This window comes from Astyanax mexicanus, chromosome 14 (genome assembly GCF_023375975.1).
Source record: "Astyanax mexicanus isolate ESR-SI-001 chromosome 14, AstMex3_surface, whole genome shotgun sequence".
NCBI lineage: Eukaryota > Metazoa > Chordata > Actinopteri > Characiformes > Acestrorhamphidae > Astyanax > Astyanax mexicanus.
The window spans coordinates 372,501-396,184 of record NC_064421.1 but is presented as its reverse complement, the minus strand read 5'-3'; the positions used below and the strand labels follow the sequence as shown (position 1 = coordinate 396,184).

General features: G+C 38.6%; 2 protein-coding genes across 2 annotated transcripts in view; both read left to right on the top strand.

Moving 5' to 3' along the window:
* Positions 1 to 6,362, top strand: part of ahctf1 (AT hook containing transcription factor 1) — a 61,432-nt gene extending 55,070 nt beyond the window's left edge. The window contains exons 33-36 of the mRNA XM_049463471.1: positions 1,468 to 3,577; positions 3,784 to 3,914; positions 4,009 to 4,067; positions 5,434 to 6,362. Of these exons, the coding sequence (XP_049319428.1) occupies positions 1,468 to 3,577; positions 3,784 to 3,914; positions 4,009 to 4,067; positions 5,434 to 5,632 (2,499 nt within the window). The 3' untranslated portion in view covers positions 5,633 to 6,362. The remainder of the gene's footprint in view (positions 1 to 1,467; positions 3,578 to 3,783; positions 3,915 to 4,008; positions 4,068 to 5,433) is intronic.
* Positions 6,363 to 7,013: 651 nt separating this feature from the next.
* Positions 7,014 to 23,684, top strand: part of kif28 (kinesin family member 28) — a 30,436-nt gene continuing 13,765 nt past the window's right edge. The window contains exons 1-10 of the mRNA XM_049463487.1: positions 7,014 to 7,538; positions 9,622 to 9,813; positions 10,412 to 10,615; positions 11,792 to 11,827; positions 11,914 to 12,141; positions 13,338 to 13,492; positions 16,835 to 16,946; positions 17,751 to 17,818; positions 21,135 to 21,280; positions 23,299 to 23,420. Of these exons, the coding sequence (XP_049319444.1) occupies positions 7,464 to 7,538; positions 9,622 to 9,813; positions 10,412 to 10,615; positions 11,792 to 11,827; positions 11,914 to 12,141; positions 13,338 to 13,492; positions 16,835 to 16,946; positions 17,751 to 17,818; positions 21,135 to 21,280; positions 23,299 to 23,420 (1,338 nt within the window). The 5' untranslated portion in view covers positions 7,014 to 7,463. The remainder of the gene's footprint in view (positions 7,539 to 9,621; positions 9,814 to 10,411; positions 10,616 to 11,791; positions 11,828 to 11,913; positions 12,142 to 13,337; positions 13,493 to 16,834; positions 16,947 to 17,750; positions 17,819 to 21,134; positions 21,281 to 23,298; positions 23,421 to 23,684) is intronic.

Here is a 23,684-nt window from a genome sequence, read left to right as displayed (position 1 = left end):
GGGGTAGAGCAGGAAGAGAGTTCAGCATCCTCACAGCCTGATGGATGGGGCTGTCTCGCAGTCTGCTGGTCCTCGCCCCGAGACTCCGCAGTCTCCTCCCTGATGGCAGCAGGCTGAAGAAGCTGTGTAGTGGGTGGGAGGGGTCTCCTGCCAGACGGAGGGCTTTCCGTGTGAGGCGGGAGCTGTACAAGTCCTGAAGGGAGGGGAGAGAGGTGCCAACAATCTTCTCAGCTGCTCTCACGATGCGCTGGAGGGTCCTGCGGCAGGATGCTGTGCAGGCCCCGTACCACACGGTGAAACAGCTGGTCAGGATGCTCTCGATGGCCCCTCTGTAGAAGGTGGTCATGATGGGGGTGGGGGCTCCAGCTCTTCTCAGCTTGCGGAGAAAGTAGAGACGCTGATTTGCCTTCCTGGCCAGTGATGCTGAGTTGGTGCTCCAGGAGAGGTCCTCTGTGACATGCACACCCAGGAACTTGGTGCTGCTCACCCTCTCCACAGCAGTTCCGTTGATGAACAGAGGGGTGTGCAGTGTGTGAGTTCTCCTGAAGTCCACAACAATCTCCTTGGTCTTCTCTGTGTTCAGAGAGAGATTGTTGTGTTTGCACCAGGAGGCCAGGCGGCTCACCTCGCTCCTGTAGTGTGACTCATCGTTGTTGCTGATGAGACCCACCACCGTCGTGTCATCCGCAAACTTGACAAAGAGGTTGTAGGTGTGTGCTGGTGTGCAATCGTGGGTCAGCAGAGTGAACAGAAGGGGGCTCAGCACACATCCTTGGGGAGCCCCTGTGTTCAGTGTGGTGATGCTGGATGTGTTGCTGCCAACCCGCACTGCCTGTGGTCTTCCAGTCAGGAAGTCCAACAGCCAGTTGCACCGTGAAGTGCTCAGCCCCAGACTGTCCAGTTTGTGTATGAGCTGTTGGGGGACGATTGTGTTGAATGCTGAGCTGAAGTCAACAAACAGCATTCTGACATAGTTTGTAGTTTAATCAGTTAAAGTAATTCTGTTTTTGTTTTTCATAAAGCTCCACAATCAGGCTTATTGTTTTTGTTCCAACAAGATGTAAAAGATGAATCTCTCATGATAACAGTAGGAGAGAAACCTGCTTTCAGTTTTTAATAAAAGATCCCAAAATACTAAACATGATTATAATGAACATTCATTCTTATTATGATGTTAATAAAGGAGAGGCTATACAGAATAACCAGCCTCTTTATTTTTATACCAACCATACCGAAAACATACTGAAAACGTACCGAACCGTGGGGTTTATACCGAGGTGGGAACCGAACCACGAACTTAGCACAGCTTTGGTATTTTGCACTGTTTCATCTATGAATTTATTAGCAACAGTGGTGACAAGTGCACACTCCTTTTATTCAGTTTTTATTCAGAAGCTGAATTAATTGACCTATTGAAAAAATAGGGTTTGGGGACAATTTGTAACACTGTTTGTGTTTTCTGATCAGATGATGGATGGAGTTATGGAAGAGGAGGATGAAGAGGAAGGAGAGGTGGTGATGGTGGGATTAGAACCTGCAGATCTGGTTGAAGACGCTGATGGTCAGGTTTGTTACACTGAACTGAAACCATCCACCACCCTGCTGGTTCCTCTGGAGCTCGCCCCGGAGCACCAGGACCTTCTGGATGGAGGAGCTCTGCAGGACGTGGCTGAGGGCGAGCAGGAGGAGGAGCTTCCTGGGGGCTCCAAAACCTTCTCTCTGGTTCTGGACGCTGGAGATGACGAGGAAGAACCTGTTCCAGTTCCTGCGGAATTAGACCCCAATAACCATTTAGTTCTCCAGCAGGAAGATGAGCTGATTTACGATCTGGCGAGCCGGCCAGGAGCTGACCCTGAGGTTCTGTGTTTACTGGAAGAACCTGAGCAACAGCTTGTTGATCACGCTGAAGAAATGGAGGACGAACCCTCGGTGAAGGTTCATGAACCTGATGTGTTGAGTACTTTAAGCGCTCCAGATGTTGAGGAACAACCTAAGAAACTTGAGGAACAACCAGAGGAAAAGAGGACTGAAGAAACTGAAATGATTGAAGTGCCGATGGTGGAATCGGCTCCTGCTGAAGAGTTACTGGCTCATTCGCACCTAAACGAAGGGCAGGAGAATGGCGATTTTGCAGAATCTGAGTCAACAAAAGTGGACGAACCGTCTGAAGAGATGGTAGAACCCAGTTCACTCACTATTACAACACCTACGGAGGTCCATCAAGAAGATGTCTCCACTGAAGACCATGCATCTGATACCAGCAAGCTCAAAGACTCAAAGGAATCATCTCCCAAGACTGTCGAACCCATGGAAGCTTCCAAAACCGCAGAGGAACATCCTGAGCCTCCTTCAGAGGTTGAGACGAACAAGGAAGAACCTGTCGAAACCATTAAAGAGGTGCAGAAAAGCCCATCAAGAAGAGGCAGGAAAACAGTTACGTTTCCGTTACCCGTCACCGAATCAGAGAAAGACCTTTCCGAAGAAGATTCCAAGGTGCCTTCTACGCCAAGACGTGTCACCAGGAGCGGCAAGCAGCTGCAAGACTCTCAAGTCCCGGTTACGCCGAGGAGAAGCGCGAGAAAAGCCGAACCTGAGCTTCCAATCGATGGAGATTTGGAGGTGCCTTCAACAAGAGCATCCAAGCCTTCCTCGCCGAGCAGAACCCCACAGAAAGGCACGCCCAGGAAAGGCACCCGCAGAACCAGGAGCACGAATGTGGAAAGCGATGAGGACAACCAGCCAATGGAGGACCTGCTCAACAACAGCAGAAACAGCAACACGACTGCACCACAGGTTCGACAGAGTGCCCGGAAGTCTCAAAAGGCTTTCGTTGATGTCCCTGAGCCAGTTCCTGAAGTTCCTGAGGTTCCTGAACTTTCTGAAAGTGCAGAGGTTGCTATTCCCGTTCCCAATGAGAAAGCACCAGAGCAACCACCTAAAACTCCTGCAAGTCCCAGCAGAGTCACCCGCAAGTCGACTCGAGGGTTAAGCCTTGCTCTCGACAGTTTCCAGAAGGATCTGCCAGAAGATACAGTCGCTCCAAACCAGTCAGTGGTCACTCCGCCAAGAAGCCGAAGAAAGAGCAGGGCGGCAACCGCGGAGAAGACCAGCAACGTCACGTTCACGGTGGACGAAGCTCCGCTCCAGAGCGCCTCCCGACGCCTGACCAGGAGTCAGATTTGGTCTCACGAGGACGAGCAAAAGAAGGAAGAGGAGAATTTGGTTCTGGAAAATGCAGAATCCGTGAATCCTCTCGCCAATGCCTTGATGGAGAGACTGAAAGAGGAAGGAGCCGAAGAAAAAGAAGGCGGAGCCGCCGCCGTTACGGAAATCGTACGTGCTCGGAGGAGAACCACCAGATCCACAGCGCCCCCTACAGTTACCGAGAGTCAGAACGAAGATGTGCTTGGTTCCGTTGAGGAGGAGATATCTAATGAGGTTCAGGAAACGCAGAAAAAGCCGAGCGCTCGACGAACGCGGGCAAGCAGAGCGCCTGAACCTGAACCCAAACCCGATTCATCGCCTGTTAGAGAGTCCGGCGCTGCTTCTTCATCCGTCCTGCTCAGAACCAGAGGAGGTGAGGGTCCCTCTGTTTTAATTTTTTTTAATTTGATAATCATTTGAGAATTGTGTAAACATTTATGATATAAAAGGGTCACAAATAACAGTAAATACAACAGTAATAAACTGTTTATTAAATGGTAAATGAAGGTTTTAATAAGGGGTGGGTGATCGTCATTTCTGTTTCTCCAGATTCCCTAATCATTAATATTTACTTCACAGGAAAGAAGAAGGATACGGTAAAGCCGGAGATCAGCGTATCCGACCTCCTGCTGTCGCCCCCGGCGACCCGAACCCGCCGAGCCGCCGCCACCAGCACAAGCACCGCCGCCGCCGAGGACCTGCAGCCAGAGGTGAGGAACGGACCTCCGTCACTTTAAATTAATACAGTGATTCAGGTTATATGTGATTTTATTAATTTTAATATTCCTCCTGGACGAGTTACAGAATAATGACCTGGAGATGCAGGAGGAGGAGATCAAACCCAAGAAGAAGAGAACGACCAGGTAAATCAGACTTATTTTATTTTTTACTAAAATACTTTATTCTGCTTTTTTAAAATTAAATAAATACTCAAAACAAGCAATTGACTGCTATTTTTAATTGAAAGTTTTTTGCTTTTATTCATACAGGACTCACTCGTGAGCGCCCTCTAGAGCAGGGGTTCTTAACCTTTTTGACCTCAGGGCCCAATTTATTAAACACGAAATGTCCCGAGGCCCAGTCAGTTATTACTGATGTCCTGATCAAAATTATAATTATTCTAAATCTTAATTTAATTGTTTTGTACTTGCATTGTAATTAAATTAAATACACTTACAGTTTAAAAGTAAAAATCCTGTCAAATAATCATAAGAAATAATTATGACAAACATATCAGTGTCAACAGGCTTATCCACACAAAAATAACTTTTTTTTTTACATTTTAACAGAAATGGACAAATTCAATAAATACTGCCATAACATGAATACAATAAAAAAAAACGTAAAAATAAATTTGATAAAGTGTAAAAAATATGGTAGAACCAGAAGATGCTATTCTTAATAGTGAGAAAACAATAACAGTAACACCTTTTTGACAACTTAATGTTTTTTTTAATACATTTAAAATGTCTAAAAAATAAACTATAAAAACTAATTTGATAAAGTGCAAATTAATATGCAAATAATGTTTTGAACTTTTGAAATATTGAATGGTAGAACCAGAAGCTCCTCCTCATATTAGTGACAAAGAATAACAGTAACATCAACAGCTTTTTGACTATTTTGAAGTAAAAAAAATAAATACACTCAAATTTTTTTTATAAATTATAAAAATAAACTTCATAAAATGCAAATGAAAATGTAGCTGTATCTGCAGTCTTTTGAACTTTTGAAATGCTAAATGTTAGAACCAGAAGCTGAGTGAGTCATCTGAGTGACGCACTAGTGGTGAGAAAGTGTATTGCACCTTATGAAAAATCAACGTGGTGCAGCGGCCCTCACGGCCCAAAGGTAAAAACTGTTGTTCTTTTGAGGCCCTCAAGGTGGCGCTCGCGGCCCACAATCGGGCTGCGGCCCATGGGTTAAGAATCCCTGCTCTAGAGTTTATCTGTCATTTACTGATAAAACAGGGAAAAATAAAATGTTAAGATTCTCTATAAACGCTTATCTCTGGTCTTGCAGAAGATGATGCGTTTTGGATCTGTGGTTCTCTTTATCTGTATTTCTCTGTGATCTCATTGGCTGTAGGTAGTTACAGCTCTTTTGACTCCCAGTCGCCGACTGGCTCAGATGTTAAACCTGCTAGATATCTACCGGTCATCTAAAATTATAATGTGTGAATCTTGCTTTAATGATCTGAGGATAATCTTACGTGTTTTTGTTCATCAGGACGAAAGCGGCTCCAGAACCGGTTCCTCCGGTGGAGGTGGACCTCGTATCTCCGCTGGCCAGCCCAGCCGACCCGCCGGCCCGGACCCGCCGCCGGCCCGAGGAGAAGGAGGAGGCGGTGCCTAAGATGAATCTGCGCCGCAAACGCGTGATGGAGGCCATTTTCCCCAAACCGGTGACCCGCAGGAAGAAGCTCTGACCGGCCAATCACAGCACAGCTCGTTAACTGGACTTGGCTCTCCGTACTGGAGCTCCGCCCCCTTTCCCCTTTATCCTTCGCTCTTTGATTTCTTTCTCGTTTTGTTTGGTTTTTCCCCTTTTCCCGGAACTTTGCTGCCTGCTGTTTTCTAATCAAGACGTTTTTGAAATAAATAAATAAATAAATCAAATTTGGTAGGTGTGAAATAATTTTATATAAATTATTGTAATGTTTACAGTACGGAGCTCTGAGGGACTTCAACCAAAAAAAAGAGAGATGTCTTAGTTTTTAAAGCTTCTACCTTTCTACAGATCTACCCAAATGTAAATATTCTTTTAGGTATGCTATAAATAAAATTTGATATTTGTGAATAATTAATTTTCTACTCCTGGTTATTTTATTATTATATGTATTTTTGTAAAAGCGTGGAATCTGATCTGAGCTGTGATTGGTTGAGCTGTCTGGGTAACAGTGGGGGAGGTGCTTTGATTGATTAAGGGGAAGTGTGGAAGTTTGATCACATTGGGTGTGAGATATTAATAAAACGAGCATCACGTTTTCTGTTTTTTTTTTTCTGTTTATTAATAAAGTGAATTAATTCAGATTGTGTGAACACTAGTAGGACTGTATGTTGTGGAATCAGGCTGATCCAGCTGCTGCTTCAGATCATGTTTCAGGTTCTGTTTTGCTTTAACTGCTGTGTCGTGAATAAAATTGGCAGTTTAGAGTCTCTGTGTTTAATTGCCTGTTTATTATTAAATACAGTGATCTTTATTTATATATTTACTCAGAATTTAGTAATGTATCCCCAGGACCTGGGTTGTGGTCCTCTGTTCTACACTGTAAAAAAAAAAAAAAGTTCAGATACGTAATGCAACTATGGACACTCAATGAGAGTTCTGATATGCAATGCAAGCTACATTTCTGAACTTGCATTTCTAAATTTTGCATTTTGCTTATTGTGTTTCTAAACTTGCATTGCATACCCAAACTTGCAGCGTGATTCTGTACTTGCATTGCGTATCCGAACTTGCATTGCATTTCTATACTTGCATTGCATATACGAACTTGCATTGCATTTCTATACTTGCATTGCATTTCTATACTTGCATTGCATATACGAACTTGCATTGCATTTCTATACTTGCATTGCATTTCTATACTTGCATTGCATTTCTATACTTGCATTGCATATACGAACTTGCATTGCATATACGAACTTGCATTGCATTTCTATACTTGCATTGCATTTCTATACTTGCATTGCATATACGAACTTGCATTGCATTTCTATACTTGCATTGCATTTCTATACTTGCATTGCATTTCTATACTTGCATTGCATTTCTATACTTGCATTGCGTATCTGAACTTGCACTTCGCTTCTGTAACTGCATTGCGGATCTGTACCTGCACTGCATTTCTGAACCTGCATTGCGTATCCATACCTGTATTGAGTTTCCAAACTTGCATTGTGTATCCATACCTTCGTTGCATATCTGAATTTGCAGTGCGTTTTTGAAGGAAAACTTGATGTAATACTTGTATAATTCACACATTTTTAAAGGTGGAATGGGAAACTTCTTAAGGTGGATTTATTAAAGATATTTAATTGAATCAGTTTGTGTGCAGTTCCAGCAGGTACTCAGTGTTTATGCAGGTGTTTGTTGTACAGAAGATGAAGGTAAGAAGAACACTGTTCTGGAGGAAGGGTTGGATGGTGCAGGTGATCTGAGGCGTGATCAGTCGTGTATTATTCATCCCTCAGGTAGAGGAGAGAAAGTGATCAGATCAGGTTACACGAGTCCTGCATCTGAAACGCTGCAGGATCATGAGGCTGGAGGGAAGCAGCATGGCCGGTAAAGACTGCGTTAAAGTGGCCGTCCGAGTTCGTCCGTTTAATAAGGTCAGTAAACATCAGCACGGTTCTAGATCACAGTGCAGGTTCTTTATTTTAGGGTTTCTTCCTGTTCCAGGGTTTAATTCTGATATGAAGGTGTTAAAAAGGTAAAGTATAAACAGTAATCAGGTGGATATGTGAGGGTGTGGGTTTGGTATGTACAAGTTTCAATGGAATCTTAGGTTTATATTGTTTGATATGCTGATTGGGTGGTTACTTTTTTAGGTTGGATAGTTGTTTCGTTGGTTAGTTGTTTGAAGAATTGGTTAAATTGCTGAATAGATGGATGGGTGGTTGATGGGTTTGATGTTTTTTTTAGTGTTGAGCTGGATGGATGATGGTTCCAGTCGTTAGGTTGTTTAAAGTTTGTTTAGTTTGTTTAGTAGGTTGATTGATTTATGGTTATGGTCCTATAGTTTTTGTGGTTGTTTAGATGGATGGATGTTTGGTGAGATGGATGAGTGGGCGTGATTTTGTTTGTGAGATTAGGTTTGGTTTGTGTTTGGTTGGATAGAAGATTGGTTAGCTAGTTAATTGGTTTGTCGGTCAAATGGCTAAATGTTTGGATGGTTTCAGTTGTTGGTTGGTTGTTCAGGTGGTTTTAGTGATAGGTTGGTTGCTTGATTGTTCAAATGATAAAATGTTAAGACAGTGTCAGTGTTTAGCTGGGTGAATGGTTGGTTCCAGTCGTTGGGTGGCTTAAAATTTGTTTTGTTGTCTAGTAGGTTGGTTGTTAAGTCAAATGTTTGGTCATGGTCAGAGTTTTAGTGGTTGGATGGGTGGTGAGATGAATGTTTGGTAAGATGAATGGGTGGGTGGGATTTTGTTTGTGAGATTAGGTTGACAAAGTTGATAAGACTGATTTAGTGTTTGGTTGGATAGGAGATTGTTGGTCAAATAACTGAATGTTTGGATGGTTTCAGTGATTAGTTGTGGGTTGGTTGGACAGTTGTTAAAACGTTTCAATTGTTAAGTTGTTCAGGTGGTTTTAGTGGTTGGTTGGTTGGTTGCTTGATTGTTTAAATGATTGAATGTTCAGTCAGTGTTGAGCTGTATGGATGGTTGGTTCCAGTTGTTCAGTAGGTTGGTTGATAAGTAGTTTTAGGCAGGGGCTGGTTGGTTGGATGTTTGATAAGATGGATGTTTGGTGAGATGGATAGGAGGGTGGAATGTTATTTGTGAGAGAGTTTGATTGGTTGGTTGGTGGCTGTGGTAGAATGGTTTCAGTGGTTGATTTTCTGAATAGTTAGATGGTTTTAGTGTTTAGTTATTGGTTGATTTGGTTGGTCATAAATAATTTATTAGGTGTTTATGGGTTTGGTTTTGGTTGTTGGTGAGATTATGTTGGTAAACTGTGATAGATTTTTATGTAGTGGTTGGTTAGTCAGACGGTTATAGTTGTTTGTTGACAGGTTGGTGGCTGAATGGTTTGATGGTTTTAGTGGTTAGTTGGGCAGTCAATTGGTTTGTTAATTAGGTAGTTGGTTAATTAGTTGGTTGGTTAGTTGATGCGATAAGTGGTTGGATGCTTGGTTATTTGGTTGATTCATTTGTTGTTTTGTTAGTTAATTGAGTAGTTGGTCAGTTGGTTGGTTTTAATGGTCAGTTAAATCGGTGGGTATTGGTTCCAATACATCAGCTCTCGTAATAAGGGGAAAGAGCGCCATCTACGCACCCAGAGAGAGCAAGACCAACTCTTACTGGTTAATTGGGTGGTTGGTTTATTGGTTAATTGGGTGGTTGGTTTATGGGTCCGTTTATTGGTTGGTTTATGGGTCGGTTTAGTGGTTGGTTGGGCGGTCAATTGGTTTGTTGGTTTATTGGTCAGTTAATTGATTTGTTTGTTGGTTTATTGGTCATTTAATTGTTTTGTTGATTGGTTTATTGGTCCTTATGTTTCAGTGGTTAGTTGGTTGGATGGGTGGTGGGCATTGAAGATGTTTATTTAGTAGCTATTGTTAATAAATATCTACGCTTCTTTAAAGCACTGTATGTGCATTTGAACTAAAACTTATTAATAAACATTTAAGTTGAATATAATCTGTAACGGGTCGTTTGTTTGTTTGTTTGTTTGTTTGTATGTTTGCAGAGGGAGAGGGATGCGGGCAGTCGCTGCATCGTCTCCATGAGTAACAGTATCATCACTCTGCAGGATCCGCGGAACCAGCAGAACCGACGCACCTTCACCTTCGACTACACCTTCTGGTCCCACAGCGGCTTCACCCGCGACCCCACCGGCCTCTTCATCCCCGAGGAGGAGGGAGGACGCTACGCTGATCAGGTAACACATTTATTTCTGTCCAGAGCTGCATTAATTTCTCCCAAAGATCTTAAATCGAGACGGACCAAAGTGGTCCAGCTCTTTGAAGTGCCGCCACTATGATCAGGAGATCGCTGGTTGCTCGAATCCAGGCATGCTGCTTGCCATCAGCAGCCGGAGCCCCGAAAAAAAGCACAGTTGGTCTTGCTCTCTCTGGGTGGGTACAGTACAGTAGGTGGCGCTCTCTCTTTCCCCTCATCACTCCTAGGGTGATGTGGATCAGCACAAGGCTGCGTCTGTGAGCTGCTGTATCAGAACCAAGTCGCTGCGCTTTATGTGTGAAGAAGATGATCTCATAGGAGCATCACGTCTTCCAGCCGCCTCTTCTTCTATAATCTCTTTAGTTCTCTTTACTGTATTGTGTTCGAGTGGGTAAAGCTCTTACTTTCACTATTAACCAACATATCCCTGAGTTCTAGTGCTGTTTTTATACCATTTGTACGATTTCACCAAACGTTTAAGAGATTGCCAAACAGCTTTACATCAGTAAATCTGATCATTAATGTACATTAATATGAAATATGTAAATAAATATATATATATAACTCTGCCCCCGCAGGCCAGTGTGTTTCAGGGTCTGGGGGAGGGGGTGCTGGATAACGCGCTGCAGGGCTACAACGCTACGCTGCTGGCGTACGGTCAGACCGGATCCGGTAAGAGTTACTCCATGCTGGGGTACGGACCCAATAAAGGCCTGGTGCCCACGCTCTGCTCCCGCCTCTTCCACTTCATTAGGACCAATCAGGACAGCCGGCAGTGCCAGGTCTGTACCACACCTCACCCTCTTACATAATCAATAAATTCTACCATAATCAAGATTAGCACTACCCCACACTTTACCTAATCAATTACTCTAATCATAATCAGTATTACTGATGATCAACCTACTGTACATTATACCCGGATCAATCACTTCAGGCGTAATCAGTCGTCAATAATTAACATGCCTTTCACTCTACTTAATGAACCACTTCAATTATTAATATAAATATTAACCAAACTCACATTCTACTGAATCATAATCATTAATCAATAATGAACCCACCCCATGGTCTTACCTAATCTATCACTCCGATCGTAACCAATATTATTAATGATTAATATCTCATATCTATCCAATCAATTAGTCATAATCAATATCATATATTTTAAACATCCCACAATATACCTAATCAATCATTCCAATAATAGTCAATATTATCAATGATTAACTCATCCCATATCTATCTAATCAATTAGTCATAACCAATATCAATAATTTACACACCCAACGATCTACCTAATCAAGCACTTTAATCATAATCAATATACAAAATAATATAATCTCAATCAATTTAGTGATAATCAGTATAATCAATAATGATCTCACCCCACAATCTACCTGATCAATCACTCCAATCATAATAAATATTATCAATGATTAACTCATCCCACAGTCTAGCCAATCAATTTAATGATAATCAATATAATCAATAAAAACCCCAGCTCACATTCTACCTAATTAATCACTTCAATCATAACCAATATTATCAACGAATAATCGATCCCACCCTCCAGCAAATCACTTTAATAATAATCATCCTAATCAATAATTGACCCTCTTACACTGCACCACAATTAATCGATTTGTTAAATTAATATAAACAATAATCAGCAGACCTAAATTTATGCCTAATCAATTTTATTCATAATCAAATTACCATTAAAATCTAGTCAATAATTTTATTAAAACTTAATCAATATGTTTCATCAATTTTCAATAGTCAGTCACTTCAATCATTGTGATATTTTAGTAATGAGTAATGTAATAGGTGTTGTATTTAATTAATTAATTAATCTACCTTACATAATTAATCACTTCAGTTATATTTTAATCATTAACCTGTAATCAATAAAGTGAATGATATTAATTATTTAATATCTGTAATTAATTCTGCAGGTGTTCTTCAGCATGCTGGAGATCTATAATGAACAGGTGAGATCACACCTGAGTTTTATTACTTTTTTATTTCTTTTTCTTTGATCATTAATAACCCTGCTGTTGTGCTCACCTGTGTGCAGGTGGTTGACCTGCTCTCCAGGTCGAGTCGGTCAGGTGGGGGTCTGCGGGTTCGGGAGGATCAGCACACCGGGTTCTACGTCGAGGCTCTGAGGAGGATCCCGAGTGACAGCGCCGCCCAGGTGGAGCAGCTGATGGAGCAAGGTACCCGCACCAGAAGCACCGCCTCCACCCACCTGAACTCCAACAGCAGCCGCTCACACATGCTCATCATCCTGCAGCTCAAACAGGTAACATCACACACACACTATACACACACACTATACACACACACACACTACACACACACACTATACACACACACACTATACACACACACACACACACTATACACACACACACACACACTATACACACACACACTATACACACACACACACACACTATACACACACACACACACACTATACACACACACACTATACACACACACACTATACACACACACACACACACACACACTATACACACACACACACACACACTATACACACACACACTATACACACACACACTATACACACACACACACACACACACTATACACACACTATACACACACACACACTATACACACACACACACACTATACACACACTATACACACACACACACTATACACACACTATACACACACACACACACACTATACACACACACACTATACACACACACACTATACACACACACACACACACACACACTATACACACACACACACACACACACACACTATACACACACTATACACACACTATACACACACACACACACTATACACACACTATACACACACACACACACTATACACACACACACACTATACACACCATACACACACACACACACACACACACACACACACACACACTATACACACTATACACACCATACACACACACACACTATACACACACACACACTATACACACCATACACACACTACACACACACACACCTGTACACACACTACACACACACACACACACACACACACACACACACCATACACACACACACACGCACACACACTATACACACACACTATACACACCATACACACACTACACACACTATACACACACACACACACATACACACACACACACACACTATACACACACACACTACACACACACACACACACACACACACACCTGTACACACACACACACGCACACACACTATACACACACACTATACACACCATACACACACTACACACACTATACACACACACACACACATACACACACACACACACACTATACACACACACACTACACACACACACACACACACACACACACCTGTACACACACACACACACCTGTACACACACACACACTACATCACCTCACCTGTTCTTAATCAGGTGTGCATGCATAATTAATGAGTGTTAATATAAGTGCTGCTTGTGTTTCAGATCTTCTCTAAAGAGTGCATCACCAAACAGTCTAATATTTACCTGGTTGACCTGGCCGGCAGCGAGAGGCAGAGGTCATCGGGGTCAGAGGTCGACCGGCTGAAAGAGGGAACGGCCATCAACCTCAGCCTTACCACACTCGGCAACGTCATCAGGTACAGAATAAAAGTCCTGTCTGGACAGGATGGGGTAATTTTGTGATTTGTCTCTGTGATTTTATTCCCGTCCAGAACGATCATGTAGGTGTTTTTCTCAGTCGTCCTCTGAGAAAATTACAGGCTGAATTATCTACTGTTTTTCTCTGAACTCCGTGCTCCTCCGGTAATTTTAGTCCCGTCCGGACGCACATCTCTGAGTTTCGTCTCCTCGCCTTTAATAAAATAGATATTTGTCCACTGCCGCGCACCGTAATTACACTTTGAGCGCGCCACGGTTTCCACGGAGATCCACATTAAAAACACAACAGCGAGTGGAAATGGAGGAGCTACTGAACGCTGTGAAAAGGTCATGTGTCCCAGAAAAACTAAAGCATAAAAACTCACTGATCCTCCTGTTTTAATTTAAAATAGCCGATAATAGAGGGACCACAGTAACTACTTTATTAATCAGAGTCCACAGCAGCAGCTACTTTAAATACTATACGACCAAAAAACTTTTAATATATACTGACCAGATATTCTAACCCTAACACAGAATAAACCTGCGTTACCTATCTTACCTGCATAAACCTCATAGCTCCAGTGTTTACTTTGAGTTGGTTTGAGTTGAGTTTGCTTTTATTTATTATTTATTTATTTTTTTTGGATTAAGGTTTTTTTTTTCTTATTTTTTCAGTTTAGATTGAGTTTTTTTTTTTTTAAGTTTGGATCGAGGTGTTTTTATACTATATATATATATATATATATATATAGTGCTGGACGATATGGCCACAATTTATATCGCGATATATTCCTTAATTTCAGTCGATACAATATAATTTCGATATTGATATAAATACTTTGAAGGCCTCAGAAAACTGCAAAGAATCCCTGCAATGGAAATCTGTACACTACTGTCTGAAATTTTCATTGAAGTCTTTGAAACCTCCTTTCACAAAAACTTTATAATACTTAAGAAATAAAAAAAAATCAAAATGAATCAATGCTCAATTTTATTTGCATATAGCAAAATAAAAACACGGCATCCCTGTCCAACATAAGCCTATATAACTAACTAACTAAAAATAACTTTCAATTACAAAAGAGGCAGAGCGTCTTACTCTTTTCTAAACATATTTAACAGATCAAAGCAGAAGTGTTTCAACCAGGATAAAGAATAGAAGATGCATATAAAAGGAACATGACATCCCCGTCAAATAATCAAACCCATAGGCTTTATGAGTTATAAATAACTTAGTTACAACATAAGCTACAAAAATGCTTCAGCCAGAATACAAGAAGTATTCATATACATAAAAACAACAAGATATTCCCCTCAAATAAACAAACCTATAGGCTTTATCAACTATAAATAACTAAAGTTACAACATAAACTATAAAAGTGCTTCAGTATAAGGAAAATATTGTATGTAGTGGAACTGATTGAGGTGGTGGAACAGAATAGATGTATTAACGTTACCGCTGCTGGTCGGCTCCACTCTCCGGCACAATTTGCAGCAAACCGAAGTTTATTAGACCTTCTAAAGTCGAACCAAATCCCCACCACTGAATTAGACCTCCCTCCTTCAATTAATCACTTGTGGAAGCGGATGGGGCATTACTTTTGCATCAAAAATGTCCCGCGCTGGATCCGAGCGGACCCGCGGCTGACCGCTGCCCGAGAGGACCCGAGCGGCTTGGTTCCGCTCCGCTCCAGCGCGGGACATTTCAGATGTGAACCTAGCCTACCCAAGCCTTGAATCCGCCGGTCCCGGCTCCGTTTGGCTCCGGCGCGAGGCGTTTCGGACTCGAGCCTACGTCATCACGCACAGACACAGCTCAGCTCTGGAGACTGTGTTCAGCTCTGGAGACTGTGTTCAGCTCTGGAGACTGTGTTCAGCTCTGGAGACTGTGTTCAGCTCTGGAGACTGTGTTCAGCTCTGGAGACTGTGTTCAGCTCTGGAGACTGTGTTCAGCTCTGGAGACTGTGTTTAGCTCTGGAGACTGTGTTCAGCTCTGGAGACTGTGTTTAGCTCTGGAGACTGTGTTCAGCTCTGGAGACTGTGTTTAGCTCTGGAGACTGTGTTCAGCTCTGGAGACTGTGTTCAGCTCTGGAGACTGTGTTCAGCTCTGGAGACTGTGTTTAGCTCTGGAGACTGTGTTTAGCTCTGGAGACTGTGTTCAGCTCTGGAGACTGTGTTCAGCTCTGGAGACTGTGTTCAGCTCTGGAGACTGTGTTCAGCTCTGGAGACTGTGTTTAGCTCTGGAGACTGTGTTTAGCTCTGGAGACTGTGTTCAGCTCTGGAGACTGTGTTCAGCTCTGGAGACTGTGTTTAGCTCTGGAGACTGTGTTTAGCTCTGGAGACTGTGTTTAGCTCTGGAGACTGTGTTTAGCTCTGGAGACTGTGTTCAGCTCTGGAGACTGTGTTTAGCTCTGGAGACTGTGTTTAGCTCTGGAGACTGTGTTCAGCTCTGGAGACTGTGTTTAGCTCTGGAGACTGTGTTCAGCTCTGGGGTGAGCTCACACCAGTAAAAAACGCCTGTCTGTGTAAATAATACATATCGATATACCACAAAACTGATATCACCGTTATTGAAACATTTCTTATCGCGATAAATACCGATATCGAATTATTGTCCAGGCCTATATATATATATATATATATATATATATATGTAATTATTATTATTATTATTATTATTATTATTATTATTATTATTATTATTATTATTATTATTTTATCTTCATTTTATTTTATTTTTATTTTTATTTATTTGTTTATTTATTTCAGATTGAGTTTGCATTGAGTTGTTTTTTTTAGTTTGGTTTGAGTCTGGATTCAGTTTTTTTTATTATTTGAATTGAGTTTGGAATGAGGTTTTTTTTTAGGTTCAGATTGAGTTATGATAATTATTTAGTTTAGATTGAGTTTTTTTTTATTTGTAAGGTAAAAAAGTTGACAGCTGATTTTGTGGTGTTTAATATCAGTATTGTGTAATTGATTAGTGTTTAATATCAGTATTGTGTAATTGATTAGTGTTTATTGTGTGTCGCGGTGTTTAATATCAGTACTGTGTAATTGATTAGTGTTTATTGTGTGTTGTGGTGTTTAATATCAGTATTGTGTAATTGATTAGTGTTTATTTTGTGTTGTGTCTAATGTGAGTATTGTGTAATTGATTAGTGTTTATTGTGTGTTGTGGTGTCTAATGTGAGTATTGTGTAATTGATTAGTGTTTATTGTGTGTTGTGGTGTTTAATGTGAGTATTGTGTAATTGATTAGTGTTTATTGTGTGTTGTGGTGTTTAATATCAGTATTGTGTAATTGATTAGTGTTTATTGTGTGTTGTGGTGTTAGCGCTTTAGCGGAAGCAGCTCTGGGGAAGAAGGTGGTTCATATTCCGTACCGAGACTCAATCCTCACCAAACTGCTGCAGTCTGCACTCGGGGGAAACAGCCGCACCGTCATGGTGATATATATATTTAATATATATTTATATCTACATATACAGAACCAGACAAAAGTGCAGTCAGGAATGTTTTATTATATTAAAATGTTCTGTATTGTAGATTAATACTAAACTCATCCAAAGTATGAAAAACATATGTAATTATTTACTAAACAAAAAAGTGTTAAACAAACCAGAATATGTTTTATATTTTAGCTCCTCTTGTTTAGATGATGAGTTTTGAACATCTCTGCTGGATTTTCTCAGTCAGTTTTATGAGGTAGAGTCTCCTGGAATTCAGGCTTTCAGTTAACAGCTGTGCTGAACTCATCAAGAGTTAATTACTTGAATTTCTTGTCTCTTAATAAAGTGTTTGAGAGCATCAGTTAAAGTAAAGTAGTGAAGAGGTAGAGTTACAGGTATACAGTGAATAGTGAATATTTGAGTAATGTTCGAATCCAGATTATGAGAAGAAACAACTACTCAACAAGTAAAGTGATGGAACTGGCACTCATCAGGACCACCCCAGGATAGAAGAGCAAGAGTTTCCTCTGTTGTACAGGATGAGTTTATCAGAGTTTTCAGCCTCAGAAACCACAAGTTAATAAACAGCTCCCCAGATAAGAGCATCTAAATACTTCACAGAGTATTTTGTATTTTAGTTTGTTTAACACTGTTTTTAAGTTACTACATGATTCATTATGTGTTCCTTCATAATCTGGGTCATTACAGTATATATGTTTGCTGTATTTATGATATATCTGATGTGCAGATGGTGTAATATATATCTGGGTGTTTAGTAAAGATTATAATGTGTGTGTTTAGATAGCGACTCTGAGTCCGGCTGATATCTGTTATGAAGAATCTCTGTCCACCCTGCGCTACGCCGAACGGTGAGTACCATATATAGCTCAATTTATCTCTATATATTTTAGCTTAGTGGTGATATATGATAAATATATGAATATTTTTTATCTGAATGGTGATATACGATATGTCTCTCAATATGTTTTAGCTGGGTGGTTAAATATGATATTTATCTCTATAATTTATAGCTCGATGGTCATATACAATATATTTATTTCAATTTTTTTAGTTTAAAGGCGATATACAATATGTATCTCAATATTATTTAGCTGGATGGCGATATACGGTATATATCTTTATTTTTTATATTTTATATATCTCAATTTCTAAGCTGGATTGGAATGTACAATATATATTTCAATATATTTTAGTTAAAAGGCGATAATATATCTTAATATATTTTTACTCTGAATGGAGATGTCCGATATACGTCTCTATATTTTTACTTTGAATGGAGATTTACAATATATATCTCTTTTTTTAGGTGAATGGTGATATATGATATATGTCTCTTATTTTTCAGTTGGATGGTGATATACAATATATACCGCTATATGTTTTTAGCTAAAAGGTGATATGCAATATATATCTCGATATATTTTAACTAAATGGTGATATACAATATATATCTCAATATATTTTAGCTGGATGGCGATATAAAATATATATTTTAATATTTTTTTAAAGAAGGGCAATATACAATATATATCTCTATTTTTTTCTGAATAGAAATATACAATATATATCTCCGATATTTTTACTTTGAATGGTGATATAAGATATATATCTCATTATATTTTAGCTGGATGGCGATATACAATATATATATTTCAATATTTTTTAGATGAAGGGCAATATACGAGATATATGTATCTTTTTTTTTCTCAGAATAGAGATATACAATATATATCTCCAATATTTTTACTCTAAATGGAGATATATACAATATATATCTCACTATATTTTAGCTGGATGCTGATATACAATATATATCTCACTATATTTTAGCTGGATGCTGATATACAATATATATCTCAGAATATTTTTACTCCGAATGCAGATCTATACGATATAAATCTCAATATATTTTAGCTGAATGGCGATATACAATACATATCTATATTTTTTTCATCCAATAAGTCAAGTCAACTAGTTGTATTGTAAATACTGCATATATACAGGACATACAGAGGATTAAAGTTACGTTACTCTCCTTCCCAAAAAGGTAATAAGAAAAAGATATTTTAGTAGAAATTTTACACATGTATTTTTGTTAATATACAGCTGTAGATGAATGTGATAAGTGTATGATTTGGGGGGTTAGGGGGTTTAATACAGCAGTGCTGTTTGGATCAGGCAGCTGCAGTTCCTCATCCAGACACTAGATGGAGCTGCAGAGCTGCTGAGCCCCGCCTTCTACAGGTGCAGCTCATCATCATCATCACTCAGGTGTAAACCCTCAGCTCAGCTCCTGATCTCACCATTTCTACACTTTATATTTATGGAGTTTATAAAACATGTAGAGGAAAGAGAATTAAAATTTAAACTCCACTAACTGATGTTAAAACTGCTTTCTACAGTTCATCCTTCAGCACAATCAGTGAGTAACAGAGCTAACAAACACCACTAACCACAGTAAACACTGCAGAGCACACAACAACTACACACACAAACACCTACAAACTGTTTTCTGTTTCTTTTTATACATTATTATTATATGTAATCGTGGTTATTGTGCAGATGAAGGACATAAATCAAAGGGAAGAAAAGTATAATATTTTATACTTACTGTAATTGTGTGTGTATATATATATATATATTCTTTTACTGCACTACCTCATATCTACAGCTGGTTACTTTCATACTTTGTGTTTTTGTATTTATATATTTATGTATACGTTCTTCTTTCAGAATTTTAATAATAAACGTTATATAGCTCCTAACAAACATTAGATCATTCAGCTCAACTAAAACACTGTAAATCTGCAGTAACACTTTACATTAATTAAGAGTACTTATGACAGAATATCTCAACTAATTATTCATTAAAACTATTTGATACATTATTAATAATTACAATTATTATATAAATAACTAATGTCTCAATTCATCATTATTAACAATATTCTTAATCATTAGAATTTATTAATGATTAATATTGTAAAGTGTTACCAAATCTGCTCCTCTGAAATATTTCTATATAATCAATTAAACCAAGTTTTATTATTATTATTTTATTATTTATCTATTTTTATCAGTTATTGACTGTTATTTTTAAATAATTAAATGTAATTATTATTTTCTTTGTCATGTTAATCCCTGTGTTTTGTAAATGCTCAGTGTAATTGAGGGCTGCTCTCAGTGTTCATCCCAGTCAAAATAAAGGTTAATTGATTGACTGATTAAATGTGCAGCATGTGAGACGGTGTTTCAGGAACAGATTCTGTGTTCACATTACACACAGATACAGATCACTTACATTTACAGTAAGTGTGAACCGACAAGATACACAAATCTGATCTGAGAATAAAATCAGGTTTGAGTAATGTGGCTTAATGTAATGTGAGCATAGCTTTACATAATGTAACATACAGATCATACCTGATCACAGCAGGTACTGAGGCAGAGGGTTAAAGGTATAAATAAATAAATATATATATAATTGTTAAGAAAATCTATATACAGCTCTGGATTTCTCTTAAAAACTATGAGTTTCTTTAATTTTGCAGAATGTAAAACCTCTGGAATATAATCAAGAGGAAGATGGATGATCACAAACCATCAAACCACCAAACTGAACTGCTTGAATTTTTACACCAGGAGTAAAGCAGCATAAAGTTATCCAAAAGCAGTGTGTAAGACTGGTGGAGGAGAACATGATGCCAAGATGCATGAAACAAAACTGTGATTAAAAACCAGGATTATTCCACCAAATATTGATTATTTCTGAACTCTTAAAACTTTATGAATATGAACTTGTTTTCTTTGCATTATTTGAGGTCTAAAAGCTCTGCATCTTTTTTGTTATTTCAGTCATTTCTCATTTTCTGTAAATAAATGCTCTAAATGAGAATATTTCTATTTGGAATTTGGGAGAAATGTTGTCTGTAGTTTATAGAATAAAACAACAATGTTCATTTTACTCAAACATAAACCTATAAATAGCAAAATCAGAGAAACACATTCAGAAACTGAAGTGATCTCATTTTTTTTACAGAGCTGGATATCGCCTGGTCCTGACTGTTGATGATGATGTGATAGGATAGAAGTTGTGGATAGTGTAGTGGATAACCCGTATCTTCAGTATGTTAAAGTTCTGCTGATGTTCTTCTGATGTTTCAGAGCGAAGAGGATCCAGAACCGGGCCGTGGTGAACGAGGGACCGACGGAGCGCCTGGTTAAAGAGCTGAAGGCTGAAAACGCAAAACTGCTGCTGAGACTCAACAGACTGGATCAGGAGGACCGACCATCCAACCACCAGGAGACCAGTATATACACTATACACATATATATACACTATACACATATATATACACTATACACATATATATATACACTATACACATATATATATACACTATACACATATATATATACACTATACACATATATATACACTATATATATATACACTATATATATATACACTATACACATATATATACACTATATATATACACTATATATATATACACTATACACATATATATACACTACACACATATATATACACTATACACATATATATACACTACACACATATATATACACTATACACATATATATACACTACACACATATATATACACTATACACATATGTATACACTATACACATATATATATACACTATACACATATATATACACTATACACATATATATATATACACTATACACATATATATATACACTATACACATATATATACACTATACACATATATATACACTATACACATATGTATACACTATACACATATATATACACTATACACATATATATATACACTATACACATATATATATATACACTATATATATACACTATACACTATATATATACACTATACACATATATACACTATACACATATATATACACTATACACTATATATATACACTATACACTATATATATACACTATACACATATATATACACTATACACATATATATACACTATACACATATATATACACTATATATATACACTATACACATATATATACACTATATATATACACTATACACATATATATATATACACATATATATATACACTATACAAATATATATATACACTATACACATATATATACACTTTACACATATATATACACTATATATATATACACTATTCACATATATATACACTATACACATATATATATACACTATACACATATATATATACACTATATATATATACACTATACACTATATATATACACTATACACATATATATACACTATACACATATATATACACTATACACTATATATATACACTATACACATATATATACACTATACACATATATATACACTATATATATACACTATACACATATATATACACTATACACATATATATACACTATACACATATATATACACTATACACATATATATACACTATATATATACACTATACACATATATATATACACTATACACATATATATATACACTATACAAATATATATATACACTTTACACATATATATACACTATACACATATATATACACTACACATACAAGATAAGTGTTACAATGAGTGAAGTAGAGCTCAGAGTGGTCCAGTGGTCTAAAGCTCTGCCACTATGATCGGGAGGAGATCGCTGGTTCAAATCCCGGTCATGCAGCTTGCTGGAGCATCAGCTGCCGGATCCCTGAGAGAGCACAGTTGTACAGTACAGTAGACGGCGCTCTCTCTTTCCTCTAATCACTCCTAGGGTGATGTGGAGCAGCACAAGGCTGCATCTGTGAGCTGATGTATCAGAACCGAGTTGCTGCGCTTTCCTCCGAGTGTTAGCGCTGTGATGCTACTCGGCAATGCTACAGCATCAGCAGCAGCTCAAAAAGAGGCGGAGTCTGACTTCACATGTATCGGAGGAGGCATGAAATAAAAAAACAAAATGAGTGAAGTAAGACTTAAATCAAGTAAAATTACTGATTATTTGGCCAAAATTTGGACACAAAAATCTGAAAACGTGACTGATGAGATTATTTTAAATTCAAATGACTTAAAATAAGGTTAAAATTCTAATAAAACTGATTAAGATCATTTTAAGATCCTTAAATAAGCAGAATAATTGTACACTTTTAAAATGCTTACTAAGACAATTCCATATAAAATAAAAAATCCGATTTATTGTGTTGAAAGTAGATCATTTCCCCTTTAGAGAGTTTCTGAGTGTACTGCACACACTGCTGCTCAGGTGAAACAGACGTGAAGATCCTCACCTGTTACCTGTAACTCAGGTGTAATCTCTGTTTTCTGCAGAAGAGCTGCGGCGTCTCCTCACCCACAACCAGCTTCAGATCAGAGCCATTCAGACCCTGTGGGAACATCGCCTGCAGGAGGCGCTACAGGACTGGGAGGCTCAGTACACCTCCATCACACAGGTAAACACACCTCCATCACACAGGTAAACACACCTCCATCACACAGGTAAACACACCTCCATCACACAGGTAAAACACACCTCCATCACACAGGTACACCACACCTCCATCACACAGGTACACCACACCTCCATCACACAGGTAAACCACACCTCCATCACACAGGTAAACCACACCTCCATCACACAGGTACACCACACCTCCATCACACAGGTAAACACACCTCCATCACACAGGTAAACACACCTCCATCACACAGGTACA